This window comes from Neopelma chrysocephalum, unplaced genomic scaffold (genome assembly GCF_003984885.1).
Source record: "Neopelma chrysocephalum unplaced genomic scaffold, ASM398488v2 Primary Assembly neopelma1_97017, whole genome shotgun sequence".
NCBI lineage: Eukaryota > Metazoa > Chordata > Aves > Passeriformes > Pipridae > Neopelma > Neopelma chrysocephalum.
In genome coordinates, this window is record NW_020925659.1 from 2,762,490 (window position 1) to 2,781,962 (window position 19,473).

Below are 19,473 nucleotides of genomic sequence, written 5' to 3' on the forward strand. Positions count from 1 at the left end.
GCTTCCAAGTCCAGCACCAATACCAATGGTACAAGACCCATTGTGAAGATTCATAAGCCAAATGACAGATCTTTTTTCCTTTTTGAGTTATTTCTTTCTTTATTTTAACTTCGAGTTCAAAACCAGCAAAGAATAGCAAAGCATTCAAAACCTAGCCAAAACCAGGATCAAAAATGGCTTGGGAACCCTCATTTACTTCAGCATAAGAAAGTGCATGTAATTAAGAACTACATGTCACATACATAGGAATTTAATCTTTTTCACTGTATTACTTGAAATGTTTTATTTATGTTGATACTTGTAAAATGTTAGTAAATTCATCCTCAGTACAGACGAAGCATTTGGAAAATACCATGGAAACCAAGAGAAATCAGATTAATTACCTGCTCTATAACAAAAAGTGAATCAAGGTAAAATGTGGTTCCCAGCTTTACACCTTGTGCTCAGAGCTTACTATGCTTCAGTCACATTTGAGGGTTGATTTTTGAACTTCAGTTCAGAGCTTCATTAAGAGTATTTCATTTTGCTGCCTCTTGCACCAGTCTCTGCCTTGTGATCTCATGAAAGATCAGACAGCTTCCCGGTATCTCACTAGTTTTCTCTTTTGTAGAGCAGGTGCATAACAGTTTTCTAAAGTGCTGTAAGATCTGAAGTAGTATTTCAGTGTTACAAAAATGATCACATTTTTTTTTTTTGGTACTCCGTCATGAACAGCTGATTTAAATCAATTGTAAGAAAATAGGAAAACTAGTTAAATCCCTATCATATTGTATCATGCTTTAGGAATTGTATTCTCCAACCTAGTGTTCCCACTGAAACCACTGCAAAGGATGGTCCCTCCTCCCCCTCCCCCTGCAAGGGGCTGGAGAAGAGAACTGGAAGCACAAAGGGTAAAGAGTACAGGCTGAGATGAGAACAATTTTCTGGAAACAGCAATGAGATAAGAAAACCAAGAGTAACAGCAACAATATTAATAACAAAAGCATGTAGGAGAGAGAGGCATGTAGTGAAGAAGCAGGTGGACTCGGAACCCTGCAGGGAAATCAAAGGGCTGTCAGTCAAGGGTCTGTTAAAGATGAAGGCTGGAAGTGGGTCATTGCATGTGCCAGAAGGAAGGTTCCTCCTCCTCAAAATGTCAGGTAAGACTGGAACCTTCTACAACAGGTATGAGGCTCTGGAAGTAGAGAGTCAGACAACTGATGAGGTGGGTGAAGGTCCTTCTGAGATACTGGGGCCTCCTAAAACAACACCAGCTGCACAACCCATCAAGACCTCCTCTAAGAGGAAAAGAAGGGGAGTTGTAACAGCAGATTCCCCTCTAAGGGGAACGAGGGGTCCGATATGCAAAGTGGACCCAACTCACAGGAAAGTCTGCTGTCTCCCAGAGGCTTGGGTAAGGGACATTACTGGAAAACTCCCCAGTCTAACAAGGCCCTCTGATTACTGATTGGTTGTTTAAACTGGCTGCAGTGAAATAACAAAGAGAAGTCCGAGGGCAATCAAAAGTGACTTCAGAGCCCTGGGAAAATTGGAAGAGAGATCAGGAGCATAGGTAGTGATTTTCTCAATTCTTCCAGTAGCAAGGAAGGATGAACTGGTGGTCACTGATAAGGAGCAGGCTGAGATACACAATGAGTTTTTTATCTCAGTCAGGCTTCCTGCTTGTCTCAAGTCCTTGATCATCTGGGTGAGTGTGGGAGAAGTGTCCCACCTACTATAACCAAAGAGCAGGTTCAGGACCACTTGATGAAGCTGAATATCCACAAGCCTATGGGACCCGATGACATGCATCCCAGGGTCCTGAGGGAACTGGCTGATGTTGTTGCCAAACTATTCTTCATCATATTTGAAAGGTCACGGTGGTCAGGCGAAGTCACTGGTGAACGGAAAAAGGAAATGCCATTCCCATTTTTAGAAAGAGAAGAAAGGAAGATCTGGAGAACTACAGACGGGTGAGCCTCACCTCTGTGCCTGGGAAGATCGTGGAGCAGATCCTCCAAGAACATATGCTAAGGCACATAAAAGACAAGGAGGTGATCCGAGACAGCCAGCATGGCTTTACTAAGGGCAAATTATGTCTGACCAGTCTGGTGGCCTGTGATGGAGTGATGGCAATGGTTGACAAGAGAAGACCAACAGATGCCATCTAACCAAAACAAAAGCACGTAGGAGAGAGAGGCATGTAGTGGAGAAGTAGGTGGACTTAGAACCCTGCAGGGAAATTAGTCAAAGGGCTGTCAATTGAGGGTCTGTTAAAGATGAAGGCTGGAAGTGGGTCACTGCATGTGCCAGAAGGAAGGTTCCTCCTCCTCAAAATGACAGGTAGGACTGGAACCTTCTGTAGGCTTGATACCATCCCACATGACATCCTTATCTGCAAATTGGAGAGACACGTGTTTGATGGACTATTCAGTGGATAAGGAACTGGATGGATGGATGCAGCTATAGATTTCTGGTCAACGGCTCTGTGTCCAGATGGAGGCCAGTGATGAGTGGAGTCCCTCAGGGCTTTGTCTTGGGACCAGTGCTCTTCAATGTCTTCATCAGTGACACAGACAGTGGGACTGAGTGCAGCCTCAGCAAGTCTGTAGATGACACAAGGCTTAGCAGTTCAGTTGACACAACAGAACGATGGGATGACATCCAGAGGGACTCGCACAAACTTGAGAAGTGGGCCCATGAAAACTTCATGAAGTTCTGTAAGTCCCAGTGCAAGGTCCTGCAGCTGGGTCAGGACAATCCTAGACATGAGTACTGACTGGGAGAAGAAGTCACTGAGAGAAGTCCTGTGGAGAAGGACTTGGGGGTTTTCGTGGATGAGAAGTTGGATACAAGTCAATAGTGTGCACTCACAGTGCGGAAGGCCAACTACATCTTGGGCTGCATCAAAAGCAGCAGGGCCAGCAGATCAAGGGAAGTGATTCTCCCCTTCTATCTGCCCTCATGAGACCCCTCCTGGAGCGCTGCATTTGGCTCTGGAGTCCTCAGCAGAAGAATAATGTGGGTCAGAGTGGTTCCAGAGGAAGGCCATGAAGAGGATCAGAGGGATGGAGACAGGCTGAGGTAGCTGGAGTTGTTCAGCCTAGAGAACAGAGAAGGCTTTGTGGAGATCCTGCTGCAGCCTTCCAGTAATTAAAGGGTTCTTATGGAAAGGAAGGAGAGGGACTTCTTATACTGGTAGATAGTGCAGGGCAAGGTGCAATGACTTTTAGCTAGAAGAAGGCAGGTTTAGCTTAGGTGTTAGGAGAAAACTCTTTACTCAGCACTGGAACAGGTTGCCTGGATGAGCTGTGGATGCCCCATCCCTGGAAGTGTTCAAGGCCATACTGGATGGGGCTTTGAGCAACCTGATCTAGTGGAAGGTGTCCCTGTCCAAGGCAGCAGGGTTGAAACTAGATGACCTTTGAGGTACCTTGCAATCCAGACCATTCTACGGTTCTATTTTCATTCTTACAACTGGATGAACAAGTGAGCTCAGGAGTCTAAGAGAAATCACCAAATCACCACTCAAGTCAAAATGATAGTAAAAAATAGGGGGTTTACTTAGCTACTCAGAGACAGGATTCTAGTCCTGTTTTACCGGACTTTTCGAGTTATAACAGTATAAAACATGGGTAAATTTACAACCACAGCAACCCAAGCATTTCACCCATTCATTTTTAACCACTCTTCCAGCCCATACTTGCCTTGTAAACAATTACTGTTCAAACATTGTGACTTTGTGGTATTTTGCTTGTCCAAGATACGAAATAAGCAAGTAGAAGTTTCTCAAGAAAACTCAATCAAATCAAAACCCACTGTAACACAACACTACCTCTGTCTGAAAAAGGTTCTTCCATTCTGTGAGTTTTTGATCAAATTAGCTAATTTTAGCAAGAACACTGTCATTGAAGGCAGTGTTTACTGAGTTTATGAACTAAACTCTTACAGAACAAAAGTGGTCAGAGAGCATTAAGTAATTTTCCAAAGAGTACTTACTGAAGATTGTGATTCGGGCTGTTTGTTGGACCTGTAAACATAAAACAAACAAGCATTGCTGACAAGTTCAGCCCAAGGACAACATCATAAAAAAAGTCAATAACAATCTGAAGGCAGCTGCCTCTTTAAGGAAGGTTTGTCTCAAGATTCAAACAAAACCCTCTGCATTCCTGCACATAATTATATATTGCTATTTTCAAAGCCGCAAATAAAAATCAGATGAATCTACTGTCTGCTCAGGAAGCAACTTGAGTGGACTTTTAATTTTTTTAGAAAATATCTTTCACCATAAAAACACAGGCTGTTAAAAAGACAAGGTGTTATCTTGACACATCACTTACTTTTTAACAAGCCTTACCTCAGGCTTACTCTCAGAGTTTATGGTGTGGCAAGGGGATACTCAATTTTTGTCACAGCAGGAACAAGGTTCAATACCCAGCATTTAGGGAATCACTGCAAACTAAACCATGGAGTTAACTATTTACATTACAAAGTTAGAATAAATTTTTAGAAAAATTTTTTTGGAAATTTTTTTCCCATTGCTCCAGAAGCAAACTAGATAAAAGCTTGGCTTTCAGGCTGGATGATTAAGTCTCAAAAATGCAATAGAAGTACTTCTTTACAGGTGTGGTGTAACTTCACCTGTTGAAGGACAGAACTGGAGGCCAGGCTGTACAGAAGTGATATTTCACAAGGATGGGCCCAGCACTGTGAACATCAAATAGAAAACTGCTTCTCTTCCTTCTCTTCAGTATTTTTTTTTTACAGACTGAGTTAAGTAGCAGAGTGAAAACTCCAGGCAATGAAATGTTACCATTTTATATTTTATATTTGCACTTCTTCAATTTTTTTTTATTCACTATGTATTTACAGACCTTTACATCTGTTATTACTTTCTTTTATTACCAGTAAAGGGGCATCAAGTTCAACCAACAAGTTCTGTGCTAGGAGAGAGGCACCAGGCCAGCAATTTATTTATTTCCTTTTGTGTTGAGAATTCTTCTTAAAACATCAAATTAATTTCTCCTTATCCTATTGTGAAAACTAATACCTAGTCTATAAAGCAGACTAATTATGAAAGCCAGGAACTCACCAAGCCTGACAAACAACACTCCTGTTGCAGTTATTGTCTTCATCCCATTTGAAGCCACACACTGGTAGTATCCCGTGTCTGTGGTGTCCAGATCCTGGATTCTCAGTCGTGAACCATAATCTGTTTTCCTGATGATGATCCGTCTTGGCTCCTGAACCACCGGAGCATCATTTTTTAGCCATCTGACATTTGGAGATGGATTTCCTGCTACCTTGCAGTGGAGGATTGCTGTTTGCCCCTGGACTACAGTGATATTGTTTACTGGTTCCAAAAAGGTCAGGAAGTAACCTAAGAGAATAAAAGGTCATGAAAGATCAGACTTCACTTGGGTTGTGATAAAAGCCTACCCAAAGGCACTTTATTAACAGAGAAGCTTGGAAACAGTTTCATTTTTTTTTCAGGCACATACTCAAAAAAATACAATTCACTGTCCTAAAGACACCATAGCATCACAATCCTATTTGTCTTTCATGGCTGACTTCATGTAGATGTGCAGGTAGGTGTGCAGATTAGAAGGTCAAGCAAGAATTGATACCATTACAATCCTAAGTCCCTTTGTGAACACTTATTTTGAAGCAGTAACGACTTTTTCTACATCTGACATACTTACATCCTTACATACATCTAATGCTGTTCTGTTCTAACAGCAAAATACACCCTTATTCCATAAAAGGGTAATCCCAACTGTAACCATATTGGAATATTATTGTAACTTTGCCACTTTATCTTATTACTTGGAAGAAGTAAGAAGTAGTAAATCTTATCGTAGATTTGTCTTAAGAATAACTACCACTGGAAAAGTTACTTTTAGATATTAATTTGACTTGCCAGTTACTCAAGAAAATCTTAAAATTAGTCTGATTTGGGCAGTTTCACCTACTAATTAAATTGTAATGCTATGTCTTACATTCAATTTAAAGAAATGATGTCTCAATTGAAGAAGTAACCTGTGAAATAAAGGGCACTTTTAACTTGATTATAGAGTGCCATTTTTTTACAGCAAGTCCAAAAATAGTGATTATATTGGAGAAAGAAAAGTCTGCATGGGTGTTGTGTAATAAGGTTTAATGGGTCTAGTTTTTTAAGTGAAAACTTACACAAGCACTAATTTGAGGTTCATTGAAAACAAAGGGCTTGTCAAGAAGCACATAGGGTGTATTGGTGAATTCTGAGTGATAAAAAAAGAGAAAGAACTGATGGAAGAACACTGCCAAAACTTGACAGTCAGATCTTTGATAGGTTATTATTTTTAAATTTAATTTGGTCCTGCAAAGGAGTGCTGCAACTGACACACATCACACACTGACAGCTTGAAGGCATGTAATTCCACTGGAACAATAATGTGATTGTCAAAACAGGTAAGAAAAGTATCCAGCTGTCATGCTCATATGTTTGCTTTGGTGAATTTATACCAGCTAGACATAAAGCATCAGGAATACTTCAAATTATATTACATTTTTGTGTCAGTTGGATCCAAATATCAAACAACTTTGATGGATGTCTGCATGTGCCATTTCCTATCAGACTATTCTGCAATTGTTTAATTAAGAAATAGCGTATTACTGTGCAGGAATCTAACACCAGTAGTACAATGGTCAACATTTGCAGTCTAATTGCTGAAATACCTCCAGAAAATTGATGTTCTGCTTTGATTTATGTTTGACAGGACCAGGAAATCAGTTCCTGTGTAATGGTTAGGTATACCACTGGAGAAGGGAGCAGTAGAAACATCAGAATATAATGAATTTGCAAAGCCAGATTTTGCTGGAAAACTGAATTTTGCTGGAAAACTGGATTGTTCCCTACCAGTGGCCTTTCAAAAGAAGTCCTGCTTTAATGAATAATAGGTAATATAATGTAGGCAAGTGTGAATTTAAATTGAACTTTAAGTAAATGCAAATATATATATGTTCTCCACATCATATTGAAAACTTACAGGAAAATAATTTGTTATCCTTTCCCATAATAAAATAATAAATTACTCTTTATGTGATTTTATATTATGTTTGTTTCCCTATTGTTAATCTACAAATCTTTAGCAGGCTTCAAAACATTTTGTCAGAACACAAAAAATATTTCTTTTCAAATAGTCATATAAAAGGGAGAAAAAGTACACTAATGCTCTCACCAATGTCACACCACAAGTGTCATTTGTTGTAGTTTCTAGGTAAATTTCATTAATGAAGAATTAGAACTACTATAACAACAATTTTGCAGGAAACAGAAAAACAGTAAATTGCCTTGTTGATACAGAAAATTGAAGGAATTGACTGAAATTTCTACTTAAGCCAATATTTTATATATAACCATTTCTAGCAGCAAGAAAGACAGCATGATCAATCCTCCCACAAGTTAGAAAAGAATTTTCTACAGCTATTTCACTCTTAGCTTGTTATTGAGAGAGTACAACAACATATTTTGTCACTTTTTCATAATCTGTATGTAGTTTATTCTCATCAGCATCATTGAGAACCTGGGCTGTATCCATAGGGTCATTATTAGCAGACAGAGAGAGGTGCAATAATCCCAATCAACTCAGTGCCTGTCAGGCCACACCTGGAGTATTATGTCCAATTCAGGTCCCCAAAATTCAAGAACTACACAAGAAGACATGAGAGGGTCCAAAGGAGGGCTCTCAATATGATAAAAGAGCTGTAGAACCTGTCCTATGAGGAAAGACTTGAAGTAATTAAGTCTCTTCTACCTATAGAAGAGAAGGGCCTGGGGAGACATCATTACAGTTTTCCAGTACTTAGGAGGCATCTACAAAGAGAATGGAGACTCTCTTCACAAGGAGTTACATGGAGAACACAAAGAGCAAGAAGTGTAGTGGCATCAGGAGATGTTTCATTTCAACAGAATACGGACTTTTTTTTGCAGTGAGAACAGACTCCCCGGAGATGTGGTGGAGCCCCCATCACTGGAGGTTTCCAAGATGTGACTGGATAGAGTGCTAGAGCATTTTGTCTAGGTTTTCTTTCAATCAAAAGGTTGGACCAGATGATCTTCTGAGGCACCACCCAACCTGGGGTGTTGTGTAGTTTGGTGGGTCTATGATTCAGCAATTGTGGGGACAACCTGAATGTGCTCATATAAGGGAGGCAATATAGATGGTTTAAGGGCTTTTTTGAGAAGAACTTGGTCCACTTCCAGCATGGAGACAGCACAGAGGTACATTCATCTGGCTCAGAGATGTTTCTGATTCCTAAGAAATGAAATAGGCAGAGAAGATGCTGCCTAAAACGTGGGGCCAATTCAAGCACTGTAAGGTCACAGCCAGAGACTGTGGGTTTTCTGCCTATTTGTTATACTTTCTGTTCTTCACACACAAGTACATGAAAGGTCTACGTTGTTCTCGTGCGACTGGGCAGCTGTTGTGCCACTGGTCAGCTTGCTCACTTACCACTATTTAATTTCTTCTAATTTAAAACAAGCTGGGTTGAGTCTTCTTTTTGGGATAGTCATGAATATTACATTCCAATAAACTTGGATGAAAACAGATGGTAAATTTACTTATGAGGACTTATTAACTAAGAGTTAAATCCATGTTAGACTGCTCTGTTTTACTAATTAAACCAGGGGTACTGTAGGAAGCAATTAGATCCATACCTTTCAAGCTATCCAAAGTATTTCACATGAATCCATGGATCTGATCCTATTATTAACTAGAACAAAAGCATTGCTACCAAAATCAATGCCAAAGATTTATGAATTAATTCAGACCCAGTGCAATTAAACAGGCTTTCCCTGAATTCAGTGTAACTGCATCCATTTCCTGCAGGTCAGAATTTGGCTTTAGTTCATTATTTCTCCTGCCAATTTTACAGGTATTTTCTGCAGTGTTTCACATTACCTTGTTGCTACAAACCAAGCAAAAAATACTGTAACCTACTGAACTTTGAAGCATTTGCGTTTTCCAAAGTTCTCCAGTTTAAGAGCAGTAGGGCAACTGATTGCCCATCCTCTGCCTTTGTCAATACTCTGAAGTGCACACTCTCTGTTTGCTCGTTTCATTTCCCCTCTGAGAAATGATGCTGAAGTTTGATGTTTATATACTCACTGATTCTGAAGTAATCATATGGCAGAGCGGGCATTTTTTGTGCTGCTCTGTTATTTGGTGTCCGCTTTAGATAACCCATAATTGCAACTCTTCCAAACAAAGTGGAAAATTTAACCAACCATGTTCTTAAGAATGTTTTCTTTATTTAATTTCTGTGGTGATAATCAGCAGTTACTTTTTTGTGATTGTACGTCACACCACAAACACAGTGTAGATGCCAGTTTGATGCCACAGTTTGGGGAAAAAACAAGTTTTCCCAGGATAAATCAGGACCTCAAGAATGTGCAAAACAATTTTTTTCCAATGCAGCTTTCTTTCTCTCGTAATAAATTTTAATTTGGAGAGGTACGGAGGAAAATCAAATCTGAAGGTGCTAGAATTTGTATTTAACTTGTGTCCTATGTTTTGTGATAAATATCAGTCAACTAGAATTTTTTAAAACTTTAACAGAACTGTTAGTCTGTTTTAATACTAACATAATTTTGAAACAAAGAATAAATACTCTCTATAAAATATTTTGAGTCTGTTACCTACTGTTAAACTTTTAAGTGTTATATTATAAAGAATCATATTTTATTTGGGAGATGGATAACAAATAGAATTGTTTAAAAACCATGAGTATAATGTCGAGAAATTTTCTGTATTGTATAAATACTATTGTTATATATTATTTTTTATACCCTTGTTTCCGAGGGCCATTGAAATGAAGGAAAATGCTTTCTTTGCCTTCAGTGGTCTTTGGCTTGGCTTAAACTACTGCAAAAGGAGAAGCTATCTGGTGGATATTTCTGCATTTGCTGTAGACAACAATGCTGTAAATTAAATTTGTCTTTTACTATGGTTTCTAACATAGTCTACAACCAATACTAGTACTTATTTTGCTTGAACAGAGTAAAACCTGATCTTTCAAGAAGCTATGAGAGGATAATTCAACTTAATCTATGTATTATACTATGCTATCATATTCTGTACCCTATGAATAACGTAGCTTATGGGAATGACTGACATGAACTCCAGCAAAACTCTTTCATATTTTGAAAAAACCTTTGTTAGGTTGCCAGTACTTCGTATTTTTAAATTGAATAAATTTGATATAAATATATCAAAGAGAATCCCACAGCAAATCAAAATTAAGATGACAGGTCTATTATTCATGTTTTGGCAAGAATATAAAAATAAACTTTCCCAGTGTATGTCAAATCGTTGTCAAGATATGCACAAGAATAGATACTAAGCTAAAAACATAAAGGGTGCAACTATCACTAAGACCTCACGTGCGTATTATATTTCTTAGTTTTATTTACATTATTCTGGCACTTACATGTTCAAGTTATTGGCTCAAACCATATGTGCTATTCTTGGCACAAACACAGCATAAAATGATTGCTCTGCTTCTGTTATTTTAAGATTTGAGCCTTGATTTTGAAGTTCATTCTAAAAAAAAATATTTTAAACCTCTTTAGTCACTTTAGATCAAATCAATTCTGCCTTAGTTGTTTTCCAGTTTTAGTTTCTGTTCATTTTTTGTTGTTATTACTCCTTTCTGTCTGTATGACTTCAAAAATAATTATGCACTCCTAATTTTAAAATGAGCTTCGGGATGGTATCCACGAATACTGTTTAGTAAAAATTTGCAACTCCTTCTATTTCAGAACTTCTAAATCATTTATGAATATTGAAGTCTCATGAGATGGGATGATATCATCGACCTTATTTTGCAACAGGGAAACTAAAGCAAGGGGAGTTTAGGTGACTTCCAAAATTCACTGGGCTGAGTGGCAATATCTATGACACTATACTGAGTTTCACATCTTTCTGTGTGCCTGAGATACTGAGGTTCTTAGATAATCATCCATTTTGGCTCCTATCCAAGTTGATTCACCACTCTTTCTGCATTGCATAAGGGAAAAAAAAAACACTGAATATTCAATTGCTGAGAAAAAGAAAGGAAAATTTTAGTCATAAATTGCTGGATACCTGAAGATCCAACAGTCTTTTTTAGACTAGGTAGTAAAAATTACATCACCTAGGACGTATAGTTTAGCTTATGGAATGTCTGATAATTAACCTGAGGAAGACAACACTGCTCCAGAATTTACTGTGTTATGGATACAGTACTAAGTAATAAGTATAAAGTGTTCACAGAATTGACATGTGATCTATAAAGATTATAAAAGAATTGCAGAGTGTTCTGGGCTTATAAAAGAATTGAAGACTATAATAAAAGAAAACATACATGAAAACTGCTGAAATTCAAAACGTTTCTTTCTAGAGGTATGTATAACAACATTGCTCTAAGTGCAAGAGTTCAGGGGACATGGATGACACCTTGGCAGGCAGTGAGAGTCCAGTAGAGTGACTCTTTCTGTGAGTAAATCAGAACTGGAAATACACTGAGAAACACCATCCTAATAAGGAAGGTAAATTAAAGTCAAAGACTCATGATTTCTTGCACAGAACATTTTCCTAAATAAAAAACAGTCCTACCAATTCTTCACCCCTCAGCTTTATTTAACCACAATATGAGGATGAGCGATTTACAATATATTGGAGGCGGGTTAGGAAATGGAGGGGATGTTGTCAGGTCTCCCAAAATACATATGAATAGTTAAGGAAACTACCCCATAAAATAAATTGATTTGCTTCACATGCTCTTGAAATGTCCTTAGGAACAAGCAGTTAACAACTGCCAATCCAGGAATGAAGCAAAATTAGCACTGAAATACTGTCTCAGTGTGCACTGTATCTCCTCCTCCAAAGTCAGTGGGCTTAGGCTCTCATATGAGCAGAAGGAAAACTATTTTTGAACAGTAGTTTCTCATACTTGAAGGACTAAAGATCTCACCTAGCTGAATAATCCAATTCTATGAGGTGGAATGGGTTTGTTTTCTTGTTTTCTGAACTCCCAGACGAGGCTGTGAATAGGCAGGTACCACCTGTCCAAGGCTACTGCCCGTTCAGGAGCAGGTCTTTGCGGGGCCACAGTTAGGATGTGGACTGTTTTTTGGGTCACCAGTCACATAGTTAAAAAGCCACTATTTTTAGAACATATACAACTGGTTCCTGACAGGTAAAGTCATGTCAAGTCAAAGCAGCAGGAGTAGTCAAGTAAAAAACTGTATTTATCATGTCAGTACCTCTTGAACCAGAGTAAGTTCCTAGGCACACTTGTGCAGAAACCACAGTTAAGGTGAGAGGTTTGAGGCACCACATCTTGTGGAGTAACCCCACTCACTAAATGGCTCAGCTATTGCAGGTTGCCCTTTCTCATTCATTTTTTTTAACTGTTAAAGTGTATTGCTGAAATGTCCTCACCGACAGGCATCATTTATGATGTAAGATTTTACTGGCAGCTCATCTACGGATGAAGAGTCTGCATTTTACCCTTTAATACTTTCCCCAGCTTTGTTTTGAGATTACAAGACTGAGAGTGCCAGGCCCCTCCATGAGGATGCACCAACACTGTTCATCACCAAAAGAACCCTTTTTTTTTTTCAGCTTGTGCCACAACTCTTGCGTTTATTTGTGATTAACAGACAAGTTCTTTCTCTCCCTCTGGGACTCAGAAAGGAAAGCTCCCTGTTGGCCTTTTCCAGGCTAACCCTCTGCTGAAGTGAGAGAAATAGGGAATGTCACTCCTTCCCCAGCATCATCTCCTCCCCCACCATTATTGGCAGGAAAACTGGCCGAGGGTGGGAAGGTGGGCAGAGAGCAGGGCAAGACTCATCAGGCAGTGAGTCTGGGCATTTACAAAGCATGGAGCAGACACTGTTCTGCCTCTCGACCAGGGGAAAGAGATTTTTCAGGACCCAGGAAGAATTTGGGAAAATAGGGAAAATATCATCTTTGTGAAGACTGTCTGGATTAGGAGGAGAATTGTGTTCACATCTTTTATTTTTATTCCAAAGAAGACCAGAGTTCTTCTACAGCAAATATTCAATGCTCTGCTCTGGTTTTAAGTGAAACTTTGCTCAGAGACAATGCTCTTCTGGTCCTCCATGTGCCCACCTAAAGGAAGCAGGGGAAGATAAATTCTCCTCAAAGCCCTAGCTCAGGTCATGGTCTGTTCTCATAAACTAATCAGAAAGCTGGCTTCACTTGCAGGAAGAGACTAACTACTTTTTTTAAGTGCAAATTATTAATAATACCTTGCTTAACCTGGTTATTTCTTTTGAGACAGAATCATTTTTCAAGACTTCTGGAGGATTCTAGAGCAGAAGATGACTAATACACTTGGTACTTCTAAACTGACTTTAAATTTGGGTATTATTAAAGCCTATTATTTTCAGACCTGTTTTGGGTCTATTCTAAAATAAGAAAAAAAATTAGAGGTTACAAGCAAATCAGAAAGGAAAAGAAGGTTGATGTGATGGAAGAAGCTGAAGAATCTTCCTAATGGTCTCTACAATATGCACAAACATTGAAGTAGAACTGTCCAGTGTTTTTTTGAAACAAAACCTACTACCTTACTATGACACAGAAACACATGGGTTAACATTTCAACTAAAGAAACAAAAAATTTCAGCCGAGGGATTTTTGCTTGTCTGGAGAATTTTGTAGCCACAGAAATAAAAGAGAAGCAAAATGAGGCCATTTCCAGACCAGGCATGCTGGAAAGTAACAACTGATTCTATACAAATGAATCATTTAAGAACAAGGGCCTCTGTTTTGTTTTGTTTTTTTTTTTCTGAAGGAAATACAAAATCCTTATGATGTAGAAATGTTTTAGATGTGATTAATTACTTCCTTAGACAGGTATTGCCTGTGGCTCTGCAAAAAAAAGGAAATAACTGCTACTTCTTTCTCAGCAAGAATTTAACCAAGCACTCTCACATGAAAAAAAAAATTCTTTTATGTCTGTATCCTTAAAAGCTCAGACAGGACAGATGAGAAAAGTGGAGCCAACTTGCCAAGCAAACAAGCCGGTCAGATGCAGTTAAAGATTAGTCATGGACCTTTTTCCATCAGAAGAGTTGGGTACATGGGTGTGAATAAAGCACTTGGTAGTATACAGTGCTAACTGACAGGAACGACTGTTACTGAGATTTATTCCCATAACAGATGACAAATTTTAATCCTCTCAAATAATGTGTGAGCTTCAGAAAGTGGGAGGAGTCGAGAAAAGCAATATACCAGGTCTTCCTCACAAACAGGAGGGACACAGTCCTACGCTCATAATCAGTAGCAAGGTGGTTAGACATATGCAAACATAAGCACATCTTTTTCTTAACCACTTAAGGACAAAATTTAAAGGAAGATTCTGTAAAAAACCTTCTAACAGGCACAGTCAGGGTAAGAAAGCTCACTAGTACACAAGCAAAGCATAGTAAGGATTACATGACATTGGATATCTATGAGGAGACCATAGTACATTCCAAAGCACCCTCACAAAAATGCTCCTCTGAAAGAGAAACTGCAAGAATAACATCTGACCAGCATCACAGAGCTTTGCAGACTTCAACATTTCCTCAGCTAATTATGCTAACATGACCACCTGACATTTTTTCTAAGCATAAGAGTTGGCATTACCACAACAGTGCACCCCTAAAAAGAAAAAAAATCAGTACTACAAGTGAGAAAATATGGTTCTTCAAGTAGAACACTGAAAAATGTCCTGCTTTAGGAAGCTGCACCATATTGCAACAGGAATCACAATTTGCAGTAAATAAGTGCGTTTTCAGATTAACAGCAGCATTTGGAAACATAGTTTTAAGTGATAAAGTATCATGGAATTTGTGTTAACTAATTAAGCTACTAGGAATTCTGATATTTCAGTCAGTTTAAAAAAAAAAACAAACCAGCAAACACTAATGCTCAGTGCCACTTAAAAAGCAAGCATTGTTCTGTTGTCATGGGCTAGATTTAATTACTGCATTGCAAAGATATTTAGAGATACCAATACTTAAGATTTACCTATAGAGGCCAAGTGTGGCACTGTACAGAATTAAATCAATTTCATGGCAACAATGTGAATCAAAATATTCTAGGAAGGTAATAACAGTCCTCTGTGTTTGGATCAAACATCTAATCCCTTGGGGGGGGAGGACCCAACATTCTTAAAAATTAATTTTTATAGACTCCTTTAACCTCGCTATCCCTGCTTGGAATCAGAAGTATTAAGTGGCACAAGGTTGCCTTTCTTACAGACTTGTACTAACAAGTAAATCAAGGGAACATACAAAAACAGGATTTTGAAGGTCCTTTCCAAAGTATGTTTATATTTAGGCAGGGTGAAGAAAAAGAAACTACATTTTACCTTTAGGTGTTGGAATTGGTCTCTCAAGTCTATCCACATGACCTAAGGGGTCATTTGAATCTGGAATTTCCATTTCACCTAGGAAGGAATAAAAAGATTTTGTTGAATTGAGGTTCTGAGTTAATCCTTCTGTTAAACAGCGTTACACCATTGAGTTCAGCAAACTCACTCCATCCAGATTCTGCTCCCAGAGTAGCACACAGGAAACATACCCCAACGAGGTCAGGATTTATCCACTGCAGATTAGAAAACTTTACAATAATTTACTTTGTGGATTTACTTTGTGTTTGGCAAAGACAGATAGCATTAAAAACTAATTTTCATTTCTTACCAGAATAAAATTAACATGGTTTTACAAAGAATGCAAGTATTTCCTGTCAGCAATGCTGGCTTGCAAAATTAAGCAGTACCTCAACTTTACTGACAGTCTCAGTTGCAAAATGACGTAAGTTTACCTTTGAAGTTACACTACAGTAACTCAGATTCTATTCCCAGGGGTCAGACTCATCATCGCTGCTGACTTTCTTATCCTATTCTCAGCCTCATCCCTAAAGGATGTCTTCCACAAATGAAAATATAATAATGTTACTTAAACATTTCAAAGCATGAGGAAAGGGATAGAGATCTTCTGTCTGTCCTCCTTGTTTGTGTCTAATGTATCAGAGCAAATCAGCAGACAGCAGACAGTACTTTCATGTTCCTTTGCATCTGTAGGTCTTGCTAAACCCTGACCATTATAAATCAGGAGTTGACCTGTCTGCTCTCCCTTTTGAAAATATGATGTTGTAAGGAACAGAGCTGAAATTCTACATCAGATAAAGCTGCAGATGTGCCTTAACTAAAACAACTTCTAAAATTACATCCTTTTTTTTCTTTGATCTTTTCTAATTTACATTTAATTGTCAAAATTCCTTATGACCTTGGGATGTCACCAAGAGGGCACATAAATCTAAGGTCACCAGAATCTAAAGTGAAAGATCTGGGGTTTGTAGATCTGTTAGGGGTGTCCACTCTATTGTTTTGGGTAAAATGAAACTAGAGAAAAGGCTCTCTCTTTTCCTTTTGTCCCCATTACCCTTTCTCCAAATTACACCCTACGACAATACTCTGACTGCAAGTCACAGTGACAAAATACAAGTAACCCCATCCCTATCTTCCGCCACATCATGAAGGAAGAAAATAACTGAGACTTCTTTGTTTTTCCTTTATTCTTTATTCCTTTATTCCTTTGAGGACACATTTAGCTAACTTGACTTTAAGTCTACAAGGTGAAACACAGAAACTGAAGACATTCTCTACAACAGCCTGGGTCTGAAAGTATCTATTTAGTCACAGTCCTGCCTTCATCTCTCCCTTCATCTCCCACTGCTCGAGGTTCCTTGCCTGACATTAGTTCAGATTCCACTTGATTTGTGTGCTTATTCCCAGACACCCCAACTAGAGTGATGGTGAAGATGGTGTTGTACCCTTGGTAACACCCTCTTTCAAACTGGAACAGCCAAGGCTTGGGCAGACATCATCTTCTGCCGCTCCCAGCACTGGCCACTGGAAATTACAGACAGTATTCCTCTGCAGGCTGGAAGGAGAAATGGAGATGGGTGGCCAAGCTGGTGACATCTTAAATTGCCATTGTAAATCCCACTGCAGTGTGTCTTCATTCCCCTGAGGGCACGGTACAGACTTAGTGCCTGACTTTTTACTGTGCAGAAGTTTTGCTGATTTGTTTGATTCAGTGTGAAATAGTGAATGCATGATAGGCATATTCTGTCAAATTTCAGCAGAGATACATAACATCCTGCTCCTACCAAGGGGCAGCAAGGCAAGTTCACCTCTATTCCCTGGCTCTTGGTTCCTCTGTGTCACACAAGAGGTTTAGAATGGGACAGCAGCATTTAATGGCCACAGGGAGGATAAATCCAAGACGAGACACTCAAGTAAAAAGAAGAGCAGGAAAACCAACTGGCATTTTAGTCCACAGGCACCTGCACTTAGCTTACCATAATCCACCAGGACGGAACATTTTTAGGGACACTTGGTTGCTTAGCACTCAGATCTCTAGACTCCAGACTGCCCAAGATCTGAGCAGCACTTTTGGTTTAATACCACGTGTTCAACTTTAAAATAATTGTTCCATTCCTTCAGTAATTTAGTGGGGCTTACAACAAGAAAAGACGTTGGAAGTTCAGATAAATGAGCATAGAAAAGTTTTCCTCTGTTCTCTCTCCTTCCCAGCCTCATCTCTCTTAATTTTTTTAAAGTTTTTCAAAACAAGGACAGAAAGAAACAAAAGCATTTGCTGATTTGAAAAAGTTTCAATAATAGTTTTTTGTGATTTACTCTTGCACTCGATATGTTTCTGCCTGGAAAAAACCATTAATCTCCAGATGTGCTTTACCAGAGAACAATTACAAAACATAGATGACACCTATTATCAAACTCTCTAGAACCAAGCAAAATTAAAATAAAAATAAAATAAAATTTAAATTAAAATAAAAATCTTTTGTGTACTTTGCAAGTTATAAATACAAACCAGATCTGTCACTACAACTTGCTTTTATGAAAGAAACATGTATATTCCACTTCCACCATATTTAGGACAAATTCCAAGCTTTAATCCCAAAGTTTCTGCACCACATATTAAACCACCAAAAGTTATTATCAATATGAAAAAATTAAGTTTTTCACACCATAAACACTTCTGTATAAGATAACCAACAAGTCACTACAACACTCTTGCACTAAACAGGATTAAAAAATCCTGAAGTCAAGAACTTAAAGGAAAAACTTGTGTATTCCTGTTGAACATTATTCTCAGTGCTTTCTGATTTTGCATTACTAACTTAGTATGTTTTTCCTGCTATGCGTGAATCCATGGTGTTTACTTCAACAGCTAATAATTCTTGTCATTTTTTTCTTCAATTTTCCTCTCTGTAGTACAGATGCATCCCTGATCAAGTGCCACCACCAGCTTTCTGCAGTTTTATTCTTGTTTGAAGACTCTTACACAACTATGCTCCTGTCTACACCTGATTTTTAACTTATGTCCCTTTTCCCACGTTGTTTAACAAATATTTCCATGAGGGTATCCCATTTTGCTTTTCTTCTTCCTATTTTCTGTATGTTTCCCTGGCAGAATATTTATGAGCTGTTTCACTGCCTGGAGAGGGAAAAACATCCACAAAGTAACTTTAGGCGTCCGACTTTCACTGTCAGTCTTGATCAGTGAAAAGCCAGTGCTAGAAAAAACATTATTGTTCATTAAACTGATTTTAGATGCCACAAAGTCACCTCTTTTTATATCTATAACACATACAGCATTGTCATACAATGCTAAGAAAAAACCCACAAAACTGGCAAAACAACAGCACCGTTGTTATTAAAAACTGATAAGAAGAAAAGTGCTCAATATTTGAACCTTAGATGTGATATTACCAACTCACACTGGCAGTAAGTATGCTCCCATACACTGGGAACACTGAACAGGGTGTGCTGTTGAGGCTCTGTCATCTCAAAAAGGGTACAGAAGAGCTGGAAGAGTTTCAGAGAAGAAGAGTGAGAATAATTACTTATAAGCCAGGTTTTGCACAGCTGCTAGGATTTGTCTCTGAGTTCAGTGACAGTAAGGGTCTGTGGAGTAAGAAGAGTCTTAGAGTGGATGGACCACCTCTCAGTAAAAGAAATGGCAGTGTTAGAAAAAAACAGCAATAATCAATTTCAAAACAAAGCTAAAACTAGGTAAAGTTTTCTCAGACAAGATGTAGTTGGATTGAGGGCAGAGTTCACATGGGCTACAGGTGAGAGAGGGCAAGTTCATTCAGACCTATCTCACAGAAATCCCATGTGGGTAAGGAAGTCCATGAGTTCAAAGGAGCTGGAGGCCAGGTAAATATCCAGCACAGAGTAGTACTATGTACCTAGACCTCTTCTTACACTTTTACTTCACCACTTCATTTTTGTTGCCATGAGAACCAAGACACAGCACTGCACAGATCTCTCATCTGCTCCACTATGGTTGCTCTTTTATTTTTCACTTGCATATTGTTGCAGAGCAATTTAAATTAGTAGTAGAATGGCTAAGGCTTAGTA

The 19,473-nt window shown here is 38.6% G+C and overlaps 1 protein-coding gene across 1 annotated transcript in view; it reads right to left on the reverse strand.

Moving 5' to 3' along the window:
* ROR2 (receptor tyrosine kinase like orphan receptor 2) overlaps nt 1–19,473 on the reverse strand; it is a 147,324-nt gene that overhangs the window by 27,591 nt on the left and 100,260 nt on the right. The window contains exons 2-4 of the mRNA XM_027671027.1: nt 15,388–15,465; nt 5,072–5,359; nt 3,979–4,009 (exon numbers count right to left, since the gene is read on the reverse strand). Of these exons, the coding sequence (XP_027526828.1) occupies nt 3,979–4,009; nt 5,072–5,359; nt 15,388–15,460 (392 nt within the window). The 5' untranslated portion in view covers nt 15,461–15,465. The remainder of the gene's footprint in view (nt 1–3,978; nt 4,010–5,071; nt 5,360–15,387; nt 15,466–19,473) is intronic.